At 64.7% G+C, this 20,675-nt stretch overlaps 2 protein-coding genes across 7 annotated transcripts; one reads left to right on the top strand and one right to left on the bottom strand.

The window, feature by feature from the left end:
• The first annotated feature begins 8 nt into the window (after window positions 1–8).
• On the top strand, window positions 9–2,269 carry TSR3 (TSR3 ribosome maturation factor). Of its 2 annotated transcripts, none has more exons than XM_013055285.2 (6): window positions 9–229; window positions 332–551; window positions 827–1,020; window positions 1,378–1,638; window positions 1,728–1,791; window positions 1,889–2,269. In XM_013055285.2, exons 1-6 carry the CDS (start codon window positions 118–120, stop codon window positions 2,073–2,075), a joined length of 1,038 nt encoding a protein of 345 aa, XP_012910739.1. In that variant the 5' UTR covers window positions 9–117; the 3' UTR covers window positions 2,076–2,269. The 2 variants fall into 2 exon arrangements, with proteins under 2 accessions (XP_012910739.1, XP_004750866.2); XM_004750809.3 differs by having other exon boundaries at window positions 1,378–1,554.
• BAIAP3 (BAI1 associated protein 3) lies at window positions 2,073–18,731 on the bottom strand. Of its 5 annotated transcripts, none has more exons than XM_045072225.1 (33): window positions 18,371–18,731; window positions 11,601–11,744; window positions 11,207–11,294; window positions 10,983–11,063; window positions 10,538–10,645; window positions 10,113–10,172; window positions 9,907–9,973; window positions 9,610–9,805; window positions 9,316–9,360; window positions 9,131–9,208; window positions 8,574–9,045; window positions 8,382–8,477; window positions 8,155–8,258; window positions 7,548–7,668; window positions 7,027–7,151; window positions 6,849–6,939; window positions 6,672–6,728; window positions 6,491–6,588; window positions 6,359–6,410; window positions 6,138–6,268; window positions 5,797–5,920; window positions 5,575–5,718; window positions 5,401–5,493; window positions 5,108–5,299; window positions 4,960–5,028; window positions 4,809–4,888; window positions 4,621–4,729; window positions 4,285–4,356; window positions 4,122–4,202; window positions 3,917–4,037; window positions 3,708–3,831; window positions 3,419–3,624; window positions 2,073–3,329 (listed from the first exon to the last, which is right to left on the bottom strand). In XM_045072225.1, exons 2-33 carry the CDS (start codon window positions 11,732–11,734, stop codon window positions 3,226–3,228), a joined length of 3,723 nt encoding a protein of 1,240 aa, XP_044928160.1. In that variant the 5' UTR covers window positions 11,735–11,744; window positions 18,371–18,731; the 3' UTR covers window positions 2,073–3,225. The 5 variants fall into 5 exon arrangements, with proteins under 5 accessions (XP_044928160.1, XP_004750859.1, XP_004750862.1 ...); XM_004750802.3 differs by lacking the exon at window positions 18,371–18,731 and adding an exon at window positions 15,766–15,867; XM_004750805.3 differs by lacking the exon at window positions 18,371–18,731 and having other exon boundaries at window positions 8,574–8,681; window positions 8,943–9,045; window positions 11,601–11,856.
• Window positions 18,732–20,675: the final 1,944 nt, after the last annotated feature.

Raw genomic sequence — 20,675 nt, forward strand, 5'->3', positions numbered from 1 at the left:
TCACGTGGGCGCCGCTGGGCCGGAAGTGGCGCTCGGCGCCGGCGCCTGCGCGAGCGCTCGTGGATCACCTGCGGCGGAGCTGTGAATCCGCAGGTGGCCAGAGCCCCGCTGCCCGCCATGGGCCGCAGAAGGGCCGCGCGGAGGCCGGGGGCCGAAGGCAGCCGCGCTCGGCACCCCGCGGGCCGCTCCCTGGAGGCCTTCGCCGAGGAGGTGGGCGCCGCGCTGCGCGGTGAGTGGGTGCGATCGGGGGTCGCGGGGTGGGGAGCCGGGGTCTGGGGTCCAGCCTACGAGCTGCGCCTGAGCCTCGGTATCCTTCCGCGCCCCCGTGCAGCGTCCGTGGAACCAGAGGCGGCTGATGACGGGGGCTCCTCCGGCCCGGCGCGGCTACCCTGCACGCTGGCCATGTGGGAGCTGGGCCACTGTGACCCCCGGCGCTGTACCGGCCGCAAGCTGGCCCGCCTGGGTCTGGTGCGCTGCCTGCGCCTGGGCCACAGGTTCGGCGGCGTCGTGCTCAGCCCGGTGGGCTCCCAGTACGTGTCCCCCGCGGACAGGTAGGAGCAGGGCCCGGGGATGGCGGAGTGGGCGGGACCCTGGCACATCCTACTTGCGGGGCTACGCGAGGCGTGCTTGTCTAGGTCGCCCACGCTGCCTCCCGCAGGACCTAGTAGGTCTCAGTAAACGTGTGTTGAGTGAATAAAGGAGTGTGCTGCAGGAACACACGCTGCTGGGGCTGTTGGGGGCCGAGGAATGACGTTCTTGTATCCCTGGAGAGGTCAGTCTCCAGGGACGTCGTCTCCAGAACCTAGCCCTCCCCTGCTCCCGACAGACAGCTGGTGGCACAGAGTGGGGTCGCTGTGGTCGACTGCTCCTGGGCCCGCCTGGATGAGACCCCGTTCGGGAAGATGCGGGGGAGCCACTTGCGGCTGCTGCCCCACCTAGTCGCCGCCAACCCCGTGAACTACGGCCGGCCCTGCAAGCTGTCCTGTGTGGAGGCTTTTGCCGCCACCTTCTGCATCTTGGGTGAGTGCCGGCAAGCTGCTGAGTCTGGCCACGCCGGCAGCAGTGTTTTCCACCATCTCCTGCGAGCAGTGTGAGGGTGTGTGGGGCGGTCAAGGTGGACAGGCCAGGACTCCAGTGCCACCTGTCACCCCTCACCTTGCCCTCAGAGAACACATGGTCCCTGTGGAGGCTCGGACAGGCAGCCCCGTGAGAGGGCCTCTGTGAACGGCAGAGGCGAGCGAGCAGCTCGTCTGGACTGTAGGATGGTGTCTGATGGGGAGTTTCAAGTGTGGGGATGGCATTGTGGGTCCCGGGGATACACTTGGGATGGGAGACGGATTGTCAGCATTGTTGGGTTTTTGGTGTCCACGCCGTCAGGCTTCTCGGACCTTGCTGTCATTCTGCTGCGGAAGTTCAAGTGGGGCGAGGGCTTCCTAGACCTGAACCGCCAGCTCCTGGACAAGTATGCAGCCTGCAGCAGCGCGGAGGAGGTGCTCCAGGCCGAACAGGAGTTCCTGGCCCACGCCAAGGAGCGCCCCGAGGAGGAGGAAATTGGTGAGGCCTGGCATGGATGCAAGCCCTCTGGTTGGGAGCCAGGACCATCCAGGCATGCCACACCTCCTTCTGAGAAGCCGAGGGGTGAGGCCTTCCTGCCCCAGCACCTGGGAGGCTCCATTGTGCTCTGAGCTCACTTGTAAATCCCTTTCTTGCTTACTTCCTCTCTTCAGATCCTTTTGACTTGGATTCTGGGCGCGAGTTTGCAAACCCCAACAGGCCAGTGGCTGGCACCCGGTAGGTCCTTGGGCTTTCCAGGGAACAGTTGAATCTGTCCTCAGCTGGGCTTTTGTGGAGCGAGTGTGCCCTCGGTGAACACACCTGTCCCTTCTAGGCTGCTTGCAGACAGCGGTGACAGCGACAGCGAGGACGAGTCTGAGGGGCACGGCCCTGATGCTGAGGACGAAGGAGACCACGGCAGCAGCAGCTGCCCTGAGGAGGACAGTCCTCTTGAGCAAGGGGCAAAGGCCAAGGCCCCCGCAGAGGTTTGGGAAGGAATCAAGAAACGGCAAAGAGACTAAACACTGCACACACGTTTATTTTCATGGCGGAGCAATGAGGACTGGAGACACAGCAGAACTTGTGGGGACACAGACAGGCCTAGTAACCTCAGCCCTCACAGCACTGAGCAGCACCAGACTCTGTCCCCATGCATGTGACATGGCTGTGCTCTGGGGCTGTCCAGCCCTCCCAATGAAGCTGCAGGCCAAGGAGACCCCAGTGTGAGCCTTTCTTTGCTCTTGGTCTGGGGATTGGGGAGGCTTGTTGGGGAGGAATATGCAGTGAGGCAGGGCCTGCCTGCGAAGGGTGTGGACCGTGGGGTGCCAGGCGTGAGGCTGGTCTAGCATGGGTAGGTGCGGGTAGACACAGAATACGCTGGACAGCTGCATGGACCAACTGCGTGATGTCCCCAGCCTCACAGTGATGCCAGGGGACCCTCTCCCAGGCCTCAGAGCCAGGTGGTGAATGGAGACATATGCAGTTCTTAAACAAACCTGTCTGTACATCCTCTGCCCACCCTCCCCTTTGTCAGAGCCCCTGGGAGCGGTTTCCTGCCACCTTGCTTGGTGCAGACTGAAACCCAAGCTGTCCTGCCTCTTGGCCCACAAGGCCCTGCCACACTCCCAGCCCCAGAAGAGAAGACAGAGCTTCCTCTAAGACGTGCTTTCTGCTATGGTGCTGGTAACATCTGAGAGTGGCCCACCTTTGCTCGGGGTACCCCTGGTCTCACCACTAGTGCCAGTAGCCTCTCCTCCAGCCTGTAGTTGCGACCACCAAAACTGACTCCAGACATGGCCTAACGTTTCCTGGGGAGCTAAGCCACCCCACTGAGAACCCTGCTCTCAAACCGGTGCCTGCCTGCTCTGGGGCCATGGGGGCCGAGCCGGCAGACGGGGAAGCTCACCTCATGGCCAGGCCTGCTCTCTTCTGCGTCCAGGGGCATAGCTGCTGGCCAGGCCCCACCAAGTCAGCCCCCCAGACCTGGCATGGGGGGTGCTGGATGGATTCATGGGGTTCACAGGACACACCACATGGACATGACCAGGTTAAGAAGGAGCGGGAGGGTCAGCTGCACATGCACACTACGCGGTGTGGTGGGGGAGCGAGCCCCGGCTGCACAAAGCTGACGACGGGGCTGGATGAGGACGAGGAGGGGACCCATGGAGGGGCTCAAGGGTCTGCTTCCATGCTCTTCTCCAGCTCCTTGAGTTTCTTGACAAACTCCTGCGCCTCCTTGTTGGTGCGGCCCTCCAGCATTCTGAGCGCTGACTTCACTGCAGGCAGGAGGTTGGGGGGTGAGGGAGCATGAGCTCCTACCTCCAGCCAGCCCTCTCCCCACCCCCACCCCCGGACCCGCACTTACCCTGGGCTCTGGGCCTGCGCAGGTGCAGGGTGACAGGCTGCCTGGCCCTCGAGCTCCCTCCCACCTGCGGCCGTGCTATGCCACCAATGCTGCCCAGGCTGAGGGCCGCCTCCCCCGCGAAGTCGTTGGTGGACAGCCAGTCGTGGTCCATGACCGTGAACAGCACGCAGGCGCCGCGGCGGCGGCACGCCTCTGCGGGCACGGAGCTGCAAGCGGAGGGCGGTCATCGGAGCCCGGCTCCGGCTGGACTGGCGCGCAAGGACTGCTGGGGGCAGGGCGGGACACTCACAAGTAGAAGAGCTCGTCATACACGGGGTGCAGCGTCCGGCTCTTGACTTGTGTCCTCTGGCTGCGCACCAGCGGGAAGAGGTGCGGCGGGCCCAGCTCCACAATCACGAAAGGGTCACTCAGGCCTGAAGGGCGCAGCCATGAGCGGCCGTGAGCCCCGCCGCCCCGCAGCCCTTCAGCCGCGCCCCCGCCGGCGCCCCGCCCCCTCACCATTGGCGTCCAGCGGGGGCAGGTCCGCGGCGTGCAGGACCTCCACCACCAGTCTCTGCTCCGCGGCCTCGTAGTGGCAGCGGACGCTCAGGCGCCCGAACCGGTTCTGCTCCAGGGACCTCTGTGGAAGGACTCAGGCCAGTGACCGGGGTGGGGGGCGGGGAGCGCGGGGAGAGGCCAAGTGCACAGCCCCTGGCCTCGCTACCTGCTTGAGCTTGTCCAGGTAGTACTGCTCGATGCACTCGCGGGTGGAGCACTGATGCAGACGCAGCTCCTCCTCCAGCCTCTGCGGGGCGGACGGGGCGCTGAGCACGGCCCCCAGCGCGCACAACCCCCCCTTGGCCAGAGGCCCCCAGGCCAGGCCTCACCTTGTAGCTTCCGTCCCTCAGGCTCTCCAGGGGCAGACCCTGACCCTCCGCGTGGAAAAAATTCACCAGGGCCTGGGGCAGGGCAAGAAGGCAGAGCCGTCAGAGGCACAGCTGTCCGGGGGCCCAAGGCTGAGACTGGTGGACCCGCTTCTCACGCCTCGTGCCCCTCTGAAGCCCCGGGCCAGCGGGGGAGAATGCCAAGGCCCAGGGGCCCAGGTGCTGCTGACACAGTGGGTGGGCGGGCAGGAGATGTCGGGCGGCCAGGATTCCCGAGGACCCCTTCAGGCCTGGAAGTCCAGGCGCCCCAGCAGGGACTGCTCCTCCCCAGGGCCCTACCTCCAGTGCGAAGTGGAAGCGGCCATAGAAGTCCGCAGAGACGTCAAGGTTGGCCCCGAGGGCCTGCAGGATGGCCTGTAGCAGCAGCTCCCAGAGGGCCTCCAGCACCCTGCAGGGACACCCAGCGTGGGCTACAGCACCACGGACCGCACCCTGCCCACCCCCCACACCCCCAGACCCAGCCCTACCTGCTCAGGTTCTCCTTGACCAGCACCGTGTTCAGCAGGGCCAGCTTCTCGTCCAGGTACTTCATGAGTGGGGCCACAGCCTGCAGGCAGCACCCTCAGCGCCAGCCCGCCCACGGGCCCCCCACAGACCCCCCGCCGGCAGCGCACTCACCTCGTCGTTCTGGATGGAGTCCGGCGACAGGCTGATGTGCTGCACGTACTTCCGGATGTCGGCCACCATCTGCGGAAGGGCAGTGCTCGGCACCCCGCAGCAGGGCACCCAGCAGCCAGCTCCCCCACCTGCCTGCCAGCCCGCCCACCTTGGAAGTCAGGTGCGCGGTCACGGTCTGGACCTCCTGCTGCAGGTCTTCGTCCAGGGCCTGCATGCAGCTGAGCAGGGGCCGCGGAAGCCCCCCTTCCAGCGCCAAGGTCGCCTCCGGCCACGCCAGACCCCGCAGAGCCTGCCCAGCAGCCTTGCGGAGAAGCTCCACGTTGTTGAGCACCACGCAGAGCTGGGGAGGCGGGCCAGGTGTGGGTGAGTGCGCAGGCAGCCCCGCGCCGGCCCCACGCAGCCACCAGCACCCCCCCCCGACTTGGCCACCAGCCCACTCACTGGCTCACTCACTGCCTCGCCCGCGGCCCCAGGCTGAGCGTCCACCTTCTTCCGCAACAGCTCCGTGTAGAAGAGGGTGGCCTCGCACAGGTCCTAGGGTGAGACATGAGTTGTGGGCTGCGTCCGCTGCTGCTGCTGCCTTCCCACACGCTCCCCAAACCCACAGCCGCGCACCTGGCTCAGCTGGGTGCCCAGCGCCTGGGCCTGGGCCGGGTCTGGCCACGCCAGGCGGGCCCACAGCTCCTGGATGTGACTGAAGCAGAGGCTGGCAGTGGCCGCGGAGCTGCTGTGCTTGGAGGAGGCATCCGTGGGCTCCAGCTAAGAGGGCGGGAGGAGGCCTGGGTGGCAGGGCAGCCCTGGCGGAGCCCAGCAGCCTCGGGCCTGGGTCTTACTCACTGTGTCCACGTCCACGGCTCCCTGCAGTCTGCACCTGGTCTGGTCCCGCAGCACCTGCAGCCAGAGCTTCACGGCGGGCAGGAAAGGGGCGTGGATGCCAGCCAGAGCAAGGGAGCGGCTGTCACTGCAGCAGGGGCCCGACAGAGCTTGCCCTGACTCAGCCACCCAGAGCCAGCAAAGCCCAGGTGCCCTCCCTCCAAGGCCCCTGTCCCAGGGGCCCCCTAGAGGAGGCTGGAGGACAGCCAGAGGGGGGGGGTGGAGATGGGTCTGGGAGGCAAAGAGTGGACAGAGACAGGTGGGGGCGGGTGGAGGGAAGGGGAGAGGCTGGGCAGGGCACCCACCGGCCGGGGAGGCTGCTCCAGAAGCCCTGGATGTCGGCCAGGGTCAGGTACAGCTCGAAGAGCCCCGAGGCCACCTCGAGGGTCAACTTGGGGCTCAGCTCCTCCGTCAGCACCCACGCCTCCTCGGCCACCTGTCAGGATGGTGGAGTCAGGGGCTGTGGGCAAAAAGGAAACCAAGGCGCCCTCCCAGCCAGGGGGCTTCTCCCCACTCCCCTCCTCACCAGACGTTCCAGCTGCCGGAAGGTGAGGGTGAAGAAGTCGATCTCGACGATGCTGCGGAACAAACCCCACACACCTGCTTGCCCCACGCCCAGCCTGGCGGCATCCCCGAGGAGCCAGGGCAGGGGCCCTACCTGTGGAAGAGGCTGGCATAGACCCCATAGCAGGACTGCAGATCCTCGTAGACAGTGTCAGCCAGGTGCACCAGCCCAGCGAGGCGCTGCGGCCCCGGCTGCAGGGAAGCGGGGTTCACATGACCTCTGGGCCCGGCCTGCCCCACCCCGCCCCTGTGGCCAGGCCCTCCCTGAGCGGCACCTGCTCCCGAGGACTCTTGCTGTTCAGGAGCCTGTCGTACCACTCACGGTTGCCTCTCTGCAAGACAAGTCACCGAGACGCTGTGAGGAACGGGGGAGGCTCAAAGGGCAGCAGAGAATGGCAGAGCAGGCCGAGCCGGGGGCCAGGGCGGGGTGGGCAACTGGGGGTGGGACACACCTTCAGAGCCGCGGCGATGTCCATGTTCAGCTCCGTCTCGAAGGGGCAGCTCTCGAAGGACGGCTGGAAGAGCTGCATCTTGCTGAGACACCTGGACAGGGGCCACCTGCTGACTGCGGCCGCCCCAGTCCCATACATCCCCCCCTCCCTGCCCCACCAGCACCGGGGTGGCACTCACTTCAGCAGCAGCTCCAGGCGGTACACAGCTGTGCTGTTGGTGGCTGGGAAATAGTCTCGCAACTGGCGCAGCAGCCGCAGCCCGAACTCGGAGAAGGCAGAGAAGCTGTCAACCAGGCTCTCCTCCTAGGCACACAGGGCCCATCAGAGCTGACCCTCTCACGGCCATCCCCGCGGGTAGGGGTGGGGGAGCAGCCCGTCTGCAAAGGCTTCCTGCAGCCATCCACAGGCCTGGCCCTGCAACTATCTCCCACAGCCTCAGGGCCTTTGCACCACCAGTTCCCCCTGGCCAGTGGCCAGAGCCCACTGCCTTGGCCCCTCAGCCAAGTGAAGGGTACAACCTCCCCATCCTGAGATTCCACCCCATCCCCCGATCTCAGCAGTGCCCAGTCTTGCTCTGCCCTGGGCCACGAAGTCTATTTTCAAGCTCACACCACCCTGTAGGCCATGTGCCCTGTCTGTCCAGCCCACAAGCAGCCCAGGGCACAGCACTTTCAGGCAACGAAGAGGGCGCGCTCTCACCTGATCCTGGGGCAGGGATGACGCCTCCTCCCAGTGTGCCTGCAGGTCCTCCAGCAGCCCCAGCAGGTAGCCATAGTCCAGGGTGCAGGTCTGATGGTGGCGGCTGCTGACCTGCCAGTGCCTGTGGGGGCCAGCCCTGCCGCAGTCAGTGCAGAGTCAAGGAGGCAACCCCCCAGGAGACCCCTTGTGCCCCTTCTATTGCCCCTTCCCATCCTACAGTGCCCTCATGGCACCACCCCTTTTCACCCCTTCCCACTCAAAGCTCTCCTACGCCTTCCCTTCCTGCCCCGCCCAACCGCTTCCACACACACCACACAGCACGCCTCTTTCCCCTCCCACAAGACCCCTCCAGCTCCGCCCCTCTCAGCTGCTGCCACTCACAGCACCCCTTCTCGCCCCAGGGGCCCTTCCACCATGCCCCACCTCTTCCAAGACCACGCCCACTTTCTACCTCATTCCCCACAGCCCTGCCCCTTCCCGGGCCCGCCCCTCTTAGCCCGCCCACTGGCAGCGCCTCTTTCCCGCCACAACCCCGCCCCCATCCCCCCGCCCCGCCTACAGCGCAGCCCTCTCACCCGCGGCTCCTCCCCGCGCCCCGCCCACTCACAGCACCGCCAGCTGCAGCGAAGACAGGTTGCTCTGGGCGCCGTGCAGACACAGCACAGTGGCCGCGGGCCCGCTGAGCTCCCCGCGCCAGCTGCTTGAGTCCGGCTGGGAAAGGGGGCAGACGTGAGCGGAAGGAGCAGACGCCATCGCCTCCTGCCCCCGGTGCCCAGCCTCCCCTGCTCTCCCTCCCCAGGCACCAGGTCACCCTGGTCCCTAGGGCGTGGCTACCTCCTGGGACCGATGCTCGAACTGCAGCAGACGGCTCAGCAGCAGCATGTAGGACAGGAAGCCCGACCGCCCACGCTGGCTCATGCCCGTGTCCCTCTGGAAGGCAGGGCCCGCCTGTCACCAGCCCTGCCCCAGCCTGCCAGCAGGGTTGGAGGGCCAGGATGCAGGGCAGGGGACCCCGGAGCTCCCCACCTGTGTGGTGATCAGCTTTAGGACCAGCTGGCAGTCCCCCTGCACTCGGGAGGCGCTGGAGCGCGGTTCCAGCTTGAACCAGCGGTCTTCACCAGCCACAGGCACCTCCTGAGAGAAGGGGGTGCAGACCGGCAGTTCTCCTCCCTGTCCCTCCCACAGACCTCTGCTTCCCACTGAACACAGGCCACTGGCACACAGTGAGCACTCAGGGGTGCCTGGACACAAGACACCACAGAAAGCTGTTCCTTCCCCCTCCTCTGCTGCATAAGGCCCCCACCCAGCCCAAGAAGGATGGGAGAGGCTTGGGGGGATCACAGGACATAGCCACCAGCAGAGTCCCCGGGGGGAACAGGCCCTGGCCCCACTCACCCGGATGGGGATGTTGAGACACCCCAAGAAGTCATCCGTGTGGTCCTCTGTGGGCCCTGCTGTCCCATTCGCACGGGCCGACTTGACAATCTGTTTGAAATACCTGAGCAAAGCAAAGTAGATGCCCACCTGGGGTCCCCGGGGAGCCGCCACCTGTTGGCCCATGTCTGGGGGGCCCCCCATCCTACCTGCTCATGCCCTTCAGGCCGATGACTTCGTTCAGCTTCCTGCATGCCTCCACCAGAGACACATCATCGTCATGGTCCCTAGGGGCGGGCAAGGGGGCGGACATGGCTTGTCTGGGGCCTGGTTGGGCCCTGAATGTCCCCTCCCACTGCATGTCCCTTGCGCTGCAGGGCCCCGGGGCCTATACCAGATGTCCAGGTGCAGCTGGTCTGTGCTGACGTCCTCGATCTCACTATGAGGAAACAGAGAGATTGTCCCTTAGAAGCTCCAGCTTCTAAGACTGGCTGGACGTGAATCCTGACCGTGTGGCCACTGGGGCCAGCACCTTTCTCTGAGACAGTGACGTCCTCTGGAAGCCCGTCCTCGGACCAGCCCCGCTCAGATCGCTGGAGCAGGCACTGAGACAGCACGCGTCCTGGCATAGCAGCCCCCCGTGTCCCCACTCCCACCACCGCTGCCCCGGCTGCAAAAAAGGACTTACAAGAAGAAGTTTTCCTTCCAGACGGGGTTCAGGGTGCTGCTCTTGACCTCGGTGACCTGGATACACTTGGCCGGCAGTGGGCCTCCACGCTTGCTGCCTTTGCGGAAGCTAAAACGCTGCTCCTTGTGCGGGCCTGGCTCCCGTGGGGCGCCCGAGGCCGGCAGGATGCCCAGCATGCAGTAGGGGTCGCTGAAGCCTGAGACGCCACAGGCACCTCAGTCCCCGGCCCCAGGCTGCCCCCCGCCCTCCAGCCACCAGGCCCGGGCACAGCCAAGTTCCCGGCTGGTCCCCACTCACCATTGGGGTCTTTGGCCAGCAAGTTCTTGGCACGCATGACAGAGACTTTCAGGGCGTATGTGGGGGCCTGTGGGCCAAGGGTGCCGAGGGGCCGCTTGAGGGAGGATCTGTGGGGCCAGGCCAGGGCCCCGCGCTGTGCCCTCTCCACCCCCAAACCCTAGCCCTGTGGCTGGTCAGCGTCTGCCCACCCTGCGTGGCAGCCCCACCTTGGCCTTCTTCACGCGTTCAATGGCCTTGGCATGCTCGTCGGAGCTTGTACCAAACACCTGTAGAGGACGGGCAGGTGTGAGGGCCCAGGTACCCCCAAAAAAGAGCCGCCCAGTCTCCTGGGGGCCACACAGGAGAGGAGAAAGATGCATTTGTCTATCCATCCATCCTCTGTGTGTCTGTGTGTCTGTCCATTGCCCCATCCTTCCGGGGATGCCAATCAGCCTGTATGTGTGTCTGCCTGGGCACACACGTGTGTGTAGGGGGTGTTCTGTATGTGGGCCAAGCCTTCATTATTTGGGTGAGGGGGACAACACCAGGTAGAGAACAGGGCTGGGAGAGACAGTGGGCTCCGTTCTCCTGAAAGCAGGGCAGGGAGGGGCCGGGCTGGGCCAGCAGGGAGGAAGGAACCGGGGGGACTCACCTGCTGCAAGTAGCCCAGGAGGGTCTCCTGGTCGTCCACCTGGTCAGGACCCATGGTCCCCGCCCGGTAAAGGACTGTGTACAGGGCTTCCTCATAGAGCATCTCCACCTATGGGCAGGGAGCAGGGCATGCCCTGAGTCCCAGCCAGCCCACCCCTGTCCCCCTGAGCCCTGGCCGCTGGGGGTCCAGGCACCTTGCTCCTCCCCACCCTACCCCGGCATCCCAGCTCCCAGGAGCTCCGTCCACAGGCAGAGACAGGTCCCAGCATCCACACGGTTGTACCTGCTCGGCCCTGCAGGGGTCTGACCCCCAACTTACCGGCTTCCATGGGGAATTCTAGTCCTCACCCCCACCACCTTTGCTGTCTGCCCGTCCCCAGGACCTGAGCATGGCACACAGGAAGTGCTCTTGGATCTCCCTGGACCCAGACCCCTGTCCCCTTTACCTCCTCCTGGGTTAGGGCTCTCAGGCCACGGCTGGGGTCCACGGGCTCGGCAGGGGCTGGTGAACCACTGCGTAAGAGGACCTGTGAGGGCGCTCAGGTAAGGGCCTCCTGTGGGGACCACTCCAGGGAGGGGAGGAGTTGAGGTGCAGGGGTGGGGGCAGGGGGGCAGTGGGACAGCCCAGCGTGGTGCCCCCGCACCGGGCAGCAGCACCAGCTGTCCTCACCTCGGGGCAGGGAAGGCCCTGTCTGCCTTCGCCCTTCTTCAGAATGAGACGCATGTGCGCGAAGAACTCCACACCATCCCCAGGTTTCCTGCAGAGGGAGGCCGGGCCGAGGGTCAGCAGGTCCTCCCTGAAGCTCAGGGTTCCCGGCATGTGCCTGCCCCCCCAACCCAGGGCCAGCCACCGGCCCCTACAACTTGAGGGGACTGCCTGGGTCTCCGCTTGTCCCAGGGCTCAGTCCGATGTCCAAGGCGTGGACCCCACCCCCTGCAGGCCTTGGGTTCAGACTCTCCTGGGCTCCCCCCAGAGGCTGTGCTAGGGCAGCAGGAGAGTGGGCGCCAGTGAGAGAAGGGCAGCCAGGTGCACGTGACCATACGGGACTGGGGGGGGCACCCACCAAGCCCCTGCAGCGGTGGGCTCTTGTGGGTCAGCGCCAGTGCTCCCCGGCTCCCCCTCGGTCCTCCGGCGGAAGGATGGGCGCACCTGCACCTGCCTGAGCACACTGCTCTTGATCTCCAACAGGGTCGTCATGGTGGGGGGTCTGCGGGCAGAGAACACGGCCGTAGCCTCTGACATCCAGCGGCCAGCAGCTCGGCCATGCTGGCCCCAGCCACCACAGGTGCACGACCAGCAATGGTCCAACCAGCCACAGACCGATGGTGGCAGGGCGCTGCCTCCCGATGGGGCTGCCCACGGCACAGGAGGGGGCACCCGAGCCTCCCCAGAGCACCCCCTCCCTTGCTGCTGGACGGCACTGGGCACCCTGGGGGCCATGTGCACTCCTGCTGGCAACCTGGGGCCAGTCCCTTGGTCTAAGTCTTCATGGCCTGTTTGCAAAATGGGGCACCCCTGCTGCGTTGTGCTGGGGACTGAACAGTGCCAAGAGGTGACGATAAGTTGATTGGTAGGTTGGTCGATAGAGCCTGGCACAGCCCTCACTCTGTGGCTGGGAGCTGCTGGGCTCCAGCCCATCCTGCCACACCCCCACCCACCACCCATCCGGGGGGGGGGGTCCCCTGGCTGTGTCCCTGGAGTCAGAGGACACCTCAGCAGCAAGGGCCTGTGTGTCCTGGGGGCTCTGCTCTGTGCAGACAGAATGCGGACAGGCAGGCTTGGAGGACAAATCCACCACCCTGCAAAGGGCTGAGCCCAGGCCACCAGAAGTGTGCATCTCCGAGTTGGGGACAACCTGCTGAGGTCTCCCCTGAGACTCCCTTGAGGAGTGTCCAGGACTCCCCTGAGGAGTGTCCCCGTGTGCATTCGTTCTCATCCGCAGTCTCCCCCGCCCTGCCAACCACCGTCACACTGGCTCACCTCCTCCAGAGAGTTCAGGATCCCCTGCAGACCCAGAGGCAAGGGCAGCGGGACCACAGAGCTGCCGCGGGGCATCTTCCACAGCACTGGCTGGTCCAGGCACCCACCTCTCTCCTGGCCCACCCAACAACCTGTGCCTCCCCCCAAATCCCAAGGTCTCCTTGTGCCCCTGTTGGAAGCCATCAAAGTGCTGACCCCCTGGCCAGGCTGACTCCTCCACTCTGTGCCTACCCCTTGAGCTCCCTGCCCCAGGCTTGCCAGCCTCTGGTATATGGCACACATCATGTTCTCCTCAGTGTGCCACAGGACCTTTGCACTTGCTGCCCTGGTCCCCCTTCCTGGCAGAGCTCACCCGTCCACTCACTGCGGGAACCTCAAGGCAGGCCCAGCCTGTGCAGAGGAGCACTATCATCTTGCTGACAAAAGAGAAGTGGGCCCTCAGCTGGGTGCAACAATTCTGGCCCCAGATCTCCCAGGCAGTTCGTGGCAGGAGAGCCAGGAGAGCATCCCCCCTCCCGCCTAGTGTGCCCAGGCCAGCGCCCCAGGGATCATGCCCACATCCCTGCAAGTCCCTAGGGAACACCTGCTCCCTCCTCCTCTGCACCTTATGCCCTGGTGGGAGCGCTGGAGCCCAGGCATGCTGGCCACTTCCCGAGTCCTGACCGAATCCCTGCCCTGCGCTGCATCTGTCTCTCTATGGCCCCAGGGCTACCATCCCTTCTCTGTGCCCCCGGCCAGCTCAGCCCACCCAGGCAGCATGCAGCCTGCTCCCTGAAGCCCCAGCACCAGTCCTGTGGGGCCTTGGGGAGTGCTGGGCTCCGAGGGTCTCATCTGAGCAGCCCAAGAGCTGGGGACAGAAAGGGCTGCGGGCTCCGACTCTGAAATGAGGCCCTACTTTCCCTTCTCAGACTGACCACTGCCTGCCCCTGGGGGGGGGGCTTCCTGCAAAGATGGGGGGGTGTGAGGAGGCAGGTGCTGCAACGTGGAGGTGCTGTCCTACAGGCCATCAGCAGTGAGGTTATCGGGGCCCCCTTCCCCTCTCTAGCTGTGGGGAAGCAGCGGCTACCCCCGCAGCCCCTCAAAGCCGGGTAGCAACCAGTGCTTGAGCTGTTGCCAAGGCAACCGCCAACTGTGTCTGCCGAGTGACAGGGGCTACAGGGGCTCACGGACCCAGAGACAGACATGACGCAGTAGCCAAGTGGCCACAGAGTCGGGGTGCCTCCCTGAGAATAAAACGCTCAAGACAGAGGGAGAGCTGCCCCACCCCATAATCTCAGCCCCAGAAAGGGGGTGCTGCTCTGCTCCCCTCATCTACCTGGAGACACTGAGGTCTCGGGCTTAGAAGCTTATGCGAGGCCACAGAGCCCGCAAGTGGCCAGGGACAGAGCCCACCTCCAAATTCAGTGTCCAAGCTCTAAGCTCCGGCACATTCTGAGTTCTGGGGCCCAAGGAAGTTGGCCTCTGGCTCTGTCGCACCTGGCACTGGACAGGGGCAAAAGTGCATCCGGGCACAGGTGTCTGGGAAAGATGGCTCATCTCTGGGTGCCCAGACACTCGTCCTGTTTCCCTGGAAACGGTCCGCCACTCCAGCACTGACACTGCGGCACACAGTGGCCTGGTCCCGGGAACCAGTCAACTCCTCGCCCAGAGATGCACGGTGTGAGTGCACGGCTGACCCCCAGGAAGCCCCCGCCGGCCGCAGGGCCCCTCCATCTGTCTGCCAGGCCCCAGGAGAACTCTTCCCTGAGTTCTGTGTGTCTCTGGTCCCCCTGGGCTGGGCAGCAGCATGGAACAAGATGAGCCTGCATCCTTGCTCATGCCCGGCCACCAGGGCCAGGATCCCAGCCCTGCTTGTCCAGTAGGCAAAGTGAGGCTGGCCAAGGACCTGAATGTCACACTGACACGGGGGCCAAGCCAATATGAACATGTCCACCTTGTCCCCTGGCTGACCCCAAGGCCCAGGCTGAACGGGAAGTGGGAACCCTACAAAGTGGACCCCCCATCCCATCTCACACCCCGGGGCTGGGTGAGCTGCCTGGAGCCTGGACTCCAGCCAGGGACTCTGAGCCACACTGTCTCCTAGCCCACCTGGGGGCTTGGGTGGCACCAAAGCAGCTGGTGATGGGGGCAGCTGAGCCAGAGAGCCAGGCTTTCTCCCTAGCTAGAGTCCCCTGGGGCCCCTGGCCACCCCCACAGTGAATAAATAACTTTATGATCAACATCTCAGAGCACTACATCCCTTTGTACCAAGATTTGGTCCCTGGAGACTTGCAGGCAGGGGTCCTCCACAGCTACCCTGTGTGTGTAGGGGGAGTGACAGGGTATCTGGCCCCACATGCTGGTCTCCATGTCACCCTCTTGGTCTTCTCTTCCCAGCCCATCTGCCTTCACTTTTCCTATTGGATTTCCAGCTGTCGCCTTCTGATGGCTCCCTAGACAGCCTGAGCCCTGGGGAAGGGCCTGGGAACGTGCATTTTTGAGCAGCTCTGCAGTCCGACCTAAAGCCGTGTGAGGCGCGGGATCCACTGCAAAGGGCCACCCAGATACTTCTAGAACGAAAACCGAGGCCCCTCCGTCCGAATTTCCTGCGAGCCTCCCTCCCGCGCCTTTACTCACCTGTCTCCACCGCGACGTCCCTCCCGCCTGGCTCACGCACATCCCTTCCCTCTGCCCCTTCCCGCCCTGCCCCCCCACTGTGCCGCCACAGAAGCCTGGGGGCCCCCCAGTTCCGTCGAGTTCTTTCCCTCCTCGATGAGGGGGGCGGGTCTGCGGGCCGCTTAGAAGCCTGGTGAGTGCGCATTGTTTTTACCGCTCCGGCCCCCGGAGGGGTTTCGTGGAGACCAGGGGTCTTCAGACCACGGGCTGCGGGGAGGGAGGGAGCGGCGCCGGCGGCATCTGCCCCCCGGGAAAACCCGCGGGGCGGCACGGAGGTCCCCAGCCCAGACCCACCTGCGGCCTCCGTGGGGCATGGGACAGCGGGGTCGGAGGGGCGTCCTGCCGCCCCCCCCCAACTTGACCCCCGCCGGCTCCGGCGCTCCTGAAGACGCGGGCCGACAGAAGCGCCAGGGACCCGTCCCTCCGAGCACGCGCCGGCCTCAGTTTCCCCGCAGCCGGGGGCGCGCCTTCTCACTTGCCGTCGCCCTCCTCCTCGGGGGGGCCTCCCCGCGCCCATCGGGGTTCGCAAACGCAGGGGCCGGACCGGGCGCGCGGCGGCGGCGGCGACGGCCGCCGGGAGTCCGAGCACTCACCGTGGGCCGGGGGCGCGGTGCCCGGGGGTCGGGGGGTCGGGAGCTGGGGAGACGCCGCGATCCACACCTGCTCCACGGACGCCGGGCACAGCGCGCTGGCAGCCGAGCCGACGACTGAGCGCTGCGGGGGCGGGGCCTGGCTGCGAGCCCCGCCCCCGGCCCGCCCCCGCCGCTCCCCCCCCCCGCCCCTTCCGCGACCCCGGCCCCGGGACCCTGCAGCGCGCACACCGGCTGCCAGGGGAGTCGGGCCCGGGAGTCCCCGTACCTGGGCGCGGAGGGGACGCGGGGCCGACCGTCAAGCCGCGGGTGGGTGCAGAGCGGGGAGCAGCTTCTGCTGGGTCAGGACCCCCTCCCCGGGGACCCTCGGCTGGCCAAAGTCGCAAAAACCGAGCGAGACCCGCCCAGGCCGCCGCGCAGACTTTTCTCGAAGGGCCTCCCCGCCCAGGCTCTGACCGCTGCAGGCATCTTCCCGGGGCGCTCCCCACACCGCGTCACCTGTTGGGCCAGCGTCCGCACGCCGCAGGGGAGACCTCCGTCGCCCCACTTGGGAGGGTGCGGGGTTTCGCCAGCTGGTAGCTCCAGGCCCGCGCGGGACCCTGTGCCTGCGCCCTTCCTTGCCCACCCCGGGGGCCTCGCCCTGTGTGCGACTGGCGAGCTCCAGAGAACGGGGGCTCCCTGCTGATCCCAGCAGTCTGGGCCGGCCCACCAGCCCTTTCCGACGAGCGCTGGGGGATCATCAGCGGACCTGGTACTTAGGGAATCCGCCGATCTGGAGATTTTTAATAAAGATTTTATTTATTTGACAGAGAGATATCACAGGTAGGCAGAGAGGCAGGCAGAGAGAGAGGGAAGCGAGCTCCCCGCTGAGCAGACAGCCCGATGCGGGGCTCGATCCCAGGACCTTGAGATCATGACCTGAGCTGAAGGCAGAGGCTTTAACCCACTGAGCCACCCAGGCGCCCTGGAGATGTTTTTAACCCCAAGTACCTTTTCTCTAATGGTGGGGGCCCAGGCAGTGCCGGAAATAGAAAGGCCCAGAACACACTCCAGCTCAGTCCAGGGCAAGGACAAGGTTTGCTGGCAGGAGGCCAGGGGTAGGCTGAGCTGAGCGCCAAAGGTGGGGGACCAGGGTTCCAGAACAGCCACTCGAAGGGAGGGAGCTCAGACGCAGCTGGGCACCAGGCTGTGACCCTCCCACGTTGCAGCCCCATTCTGCCCACTTGGTGGAGTTCAGGGAGGGAGTGTGGCAACAGCATGGCCTTGGGGGGACCCAGCACCTCTCCCATCACCCCGGGATGGGACGGACAGGGCTCTGAGGGGGACAACCACCTGTCGCAGCTGTCAGGTCCGGACCCATACGGGTCCACACTGCCTTGGAGGAGACGTGGCATTCCCAGGGTGGGTTCGGCTTCTGTAACCTCTCTGCCTGCGGGCCCTGCTTCCATCCTGGCCCAGCACAGCCAGCACAGGGGGATAGAGATGCTCAGGAACACACCTTGACTGCTTGGGACGAAGCTGAGCACAGGATGGGGATTGCGGAGGGAGCAGCTGCTGCTCTCCCCTGGGGGCTGGCAGGTCCTGAGCTAGGATCTCAGAGCCCACAACCCCCCCAACCCCTGCAGTCCTTCGTGAGCTTCTGCCAACCTGTTGGAACAAACACGGGCCTGGTTGCCATGGTGATCATAATGGCTTTGGAGTGAAGAGATGAGATCCCACAGCCACTATAAACAGGAAGTTAGGAGGGGCCGCTGCCAAGGGAGGGAACCCTGCTCGCACCCACATCCCCTGTCCCTTGGGGAGCATGGGGCTGGGGTCCAGCAGCACAGAGGCCCCAGCCCTAACCCTGTGGCCTGTTGGGGTGGAGGCCTGTTGGAGACCTCACCACCCTCTTTGACAGATAAGAAAGCTATGTCCTGGGGAGGGGAAGGGCTGTTCTCGGGCCACAAAGCAACTGGCTGGGTCCCGAGCCCGGCCCTGGACCTCAGTTTCCCCAGAAAATCCCCCGGGCCTCCATCCACAAACACTGCCTGGGAAGGGAGAGATGGGCCCATTCTTGCCCATTCCCGTCCTCCTCCCCACCTCGGTCAGGCCTCTGTCCCGTCACACCCCTTTGCTGCCCTGGACCTCAGTTTCCCTTTTGTTGGTTAAATGGACGTAGCGGGACGCTTGGGTGGCTCAGTTTGTTGGACGACTGCCTTCAGCTCAGGTCATGATCCCGGAGTCCCGGGATCGAGTTCCGCATCGGGGCTCCCAACTCCACGGGGAGTCTGCTTCTCTCTCTGACCTTCTCCTCGCTCATGTTCTCTCTCACTCTCTCTCTCTCAAATAAATAAATAAATAAATATTTAAAAAAAAAAAAAGAAAAAAAAGAAATGGACGTAACAACGGCACCCACCCCTCAGCAAGGGGCCGGGGGGCGGGTCTCATCGAGGAGGCGGTACTGGGTCCACATGGGACGGTACCCATGGCCATGGCTGCCCTCAGGGCACTCAGTTCCCACCTCTGTAGGTGTGGGGGGGTGATCCCACAGCAAGGAGAGAGGGTGGGGAGGGGGCAATGTGGAACACACATATTTCACAGCAGGAGTTGGGGCACAAAACCTCACCTAGAGAGATCAGGCTCGGCAGGACTGGTGGAGAAGTGGGGTTCACCTCCTCTGGGCTCTGGGCAGGCAGGGGGTGCGGCTTTCCCTCCGTAGGGCCAGGAGAGAACCCCCAGGCTCTGGACAGATGCTCGGCAGCTGGAGGGCAGGGAGAAGGGCAGCCCCGGAGGTGAGGGGGCGTCTCTGGAAGGCCACGCCAGCCCTCATGGTTCAAAGACGTTTGGAGCACCTGGCCGGCTCTGTCAGTGGAGCGTGCAACTCTTGATCTCCGAGTGTAGGTTCAAGCCTACATAAAAAAATAAAATTTTAGAGTAAGAAAATGGAGTAGCTTGACCTCATGCCCTCTGGTGGCAGCCCTTGGAATTGCAGGCAGAGCCCCAAGCAGGCAGGCTCCTCCCACCAGCTCCCGTCTGTTCCTGGGCACCTGTCAGGTGTGAGGGGGAGGGCAGCCATGGAGAATGGCGGGAGCAAAGCCCAGGGACTTGGACCAGGGCACTCAGGACCGCAGGAATGCGTCCCATTGCCTGTACCATCTGGGTGGTTCTGCCAGTAGAAGATGTGGCCCCAGGTGGGAGGGGTCATGTCACCAGAAGCCAACACCTGCACAGGTGAAGCCTGCACCAGGTCAGGGTGGTCTTGGGCTTCAGGCTCAGGTGCCACTGTGGGCCTGAGGTTTCCGTGGGGCTGGGGGAGGGGGCGGGAGCGGAGCAGCGGGCCCACACAGGGCTCCACAGGGCTCCGTGGGGGCCAGCCTCCTCGCCGCAGAGTGCTGTCCACTGTCTGTCCACTGAGCCTGCCCATCAGCTTCTGGCCCAGAGGCAGGTGTGTGGGGCCACCTCCCAGCAAGGCCCCTTCTGCACTCACTCCTCTGTGAGGGGCCGTGGAGGGGGCAAAGGTCGTGCGCCCCATCAGGAGGCAGAGATGGGGGAGCTGAGTACCCAGCACCCTCCTCTGCACAATGGAGGGCCCAGGTTCTGAGGCTCTAGGAGCGGGAGGGGCAGCATGAGCACCAAAGGCCTCTGTCTTCAGGAGGGTGCTGAGTAGGTCCCCTGGAAATGGAGAGGTCAGGGAGGGAGAACCGAGGCCTTGGACCCGCAACTTTGTGACAGGTGCTGGGTTCCTTGGGTCTGGGGACAGCAGGGTGGACGGGACCGAGTACTCCTGCCCTGTCCCACCCCATGGTCTTAAGCCAGCCCCCTCAGTCAGGGCCAGGGCCTTTGCAGATGGGATCCCAGCATCTGGAGGACTCTAGACAAGCCTTGGGGCACAGCAACAGGAAAGCCCCCAGACCCAGCACCAAGGTCAGCTGGGGACAGAGCCTAGACCAGCATTTCTCAGGCCCCTCCCTGCTGGAGCAGGCTCAGACTGGTTCTAGGCGGCCCAAGCCAGTGTTCAGCCTGGCCCTCCAACCTCCGCCAGGCAACTTGTCGTCATGGCAACCTCAAAATGGGGGCTGCCAGTCCGCAGAGCCTGAGCTGCACCCAGAGGCTTCCGGCAGCCCCACCAGGTAAGGAGGCAACTTTGCACACTGGACAGGTGTGAGGGTGCAGATCTGGCCTGGGCGAGAACATCCTGGGAGGCCAGGGGGACTCTTGGGGACCCACTGCCCTTCCAGCCCTGGCCAGGTTTTCCCGGGAGCCCCAAGGCCAGGCCGGAGCCCCAGGCCATCCTGGACGCAGTGCTGGGGTCTGAGTTGAGGACTCACATGCAGCTGGGCATTCCTGGGGGAGGCCCGCCCCAGGAGTCAAGGCCAGCTTGGGGTCCCAGGGGGGATGCCCTGCTCTAGCAGGCCTGGGAGATGCAGGGGGCCCCTGGCCACAGGGCCAAAGTAGGCACAGGATGGGTGCCTGGTCTCCAGGGGGTCCACAGGGGCATTCCACCCTGGCTCCAGGGTCACTGGCACCCCCCTCCCCCCACTGCAAACCCCTGAGAGTCTGAGGTGGAGGGCTTGGGGGCAGGAAAAGGACACACCCTACAGGCAGCACTTTGTGGAAATGTTTTTAATTGGAGGGTTCTTAGATACAGTGGTTTATGTACTGCCCACAATTCCTTACTAATCATCCGGCACCCCATGCTGGGAACACACTCTCGACCCTCACGTCGGAAACAGGACAGGCACATTGCATACTCCTGTTACAAGAGTCACATCTTTATTAAGCCAAGGACTGTGGCACAAAAGGACATTTCATTAGTGGAAATCATGACAATCTGCTAGAAACATTGATTACTTCAGAATGCTTCAACTAGAAAATATATTGAATTTCCATATATATTAACCATATACATGTGCAGCCGTTACTAAGTGTCG

The sequence above is a fragment of the Mustela putorius genome, unplaced genomic scaffold, assembly GCF_011764305.1.
Source record: "Mustela putorius furo isolate JIRA1106 unplaced genomic scaffold, ASM1176430v1.1 tig00004007_pilon_pilon_pilon, whole genome shotgun sequence".
Classification (NCBI taxonomy): domain Eukaryota; kingdom Metazoa; phylum Chordata; class Mammalia; order Carnivora; family Mustelidae; genus Mustela; species Mustela putorius.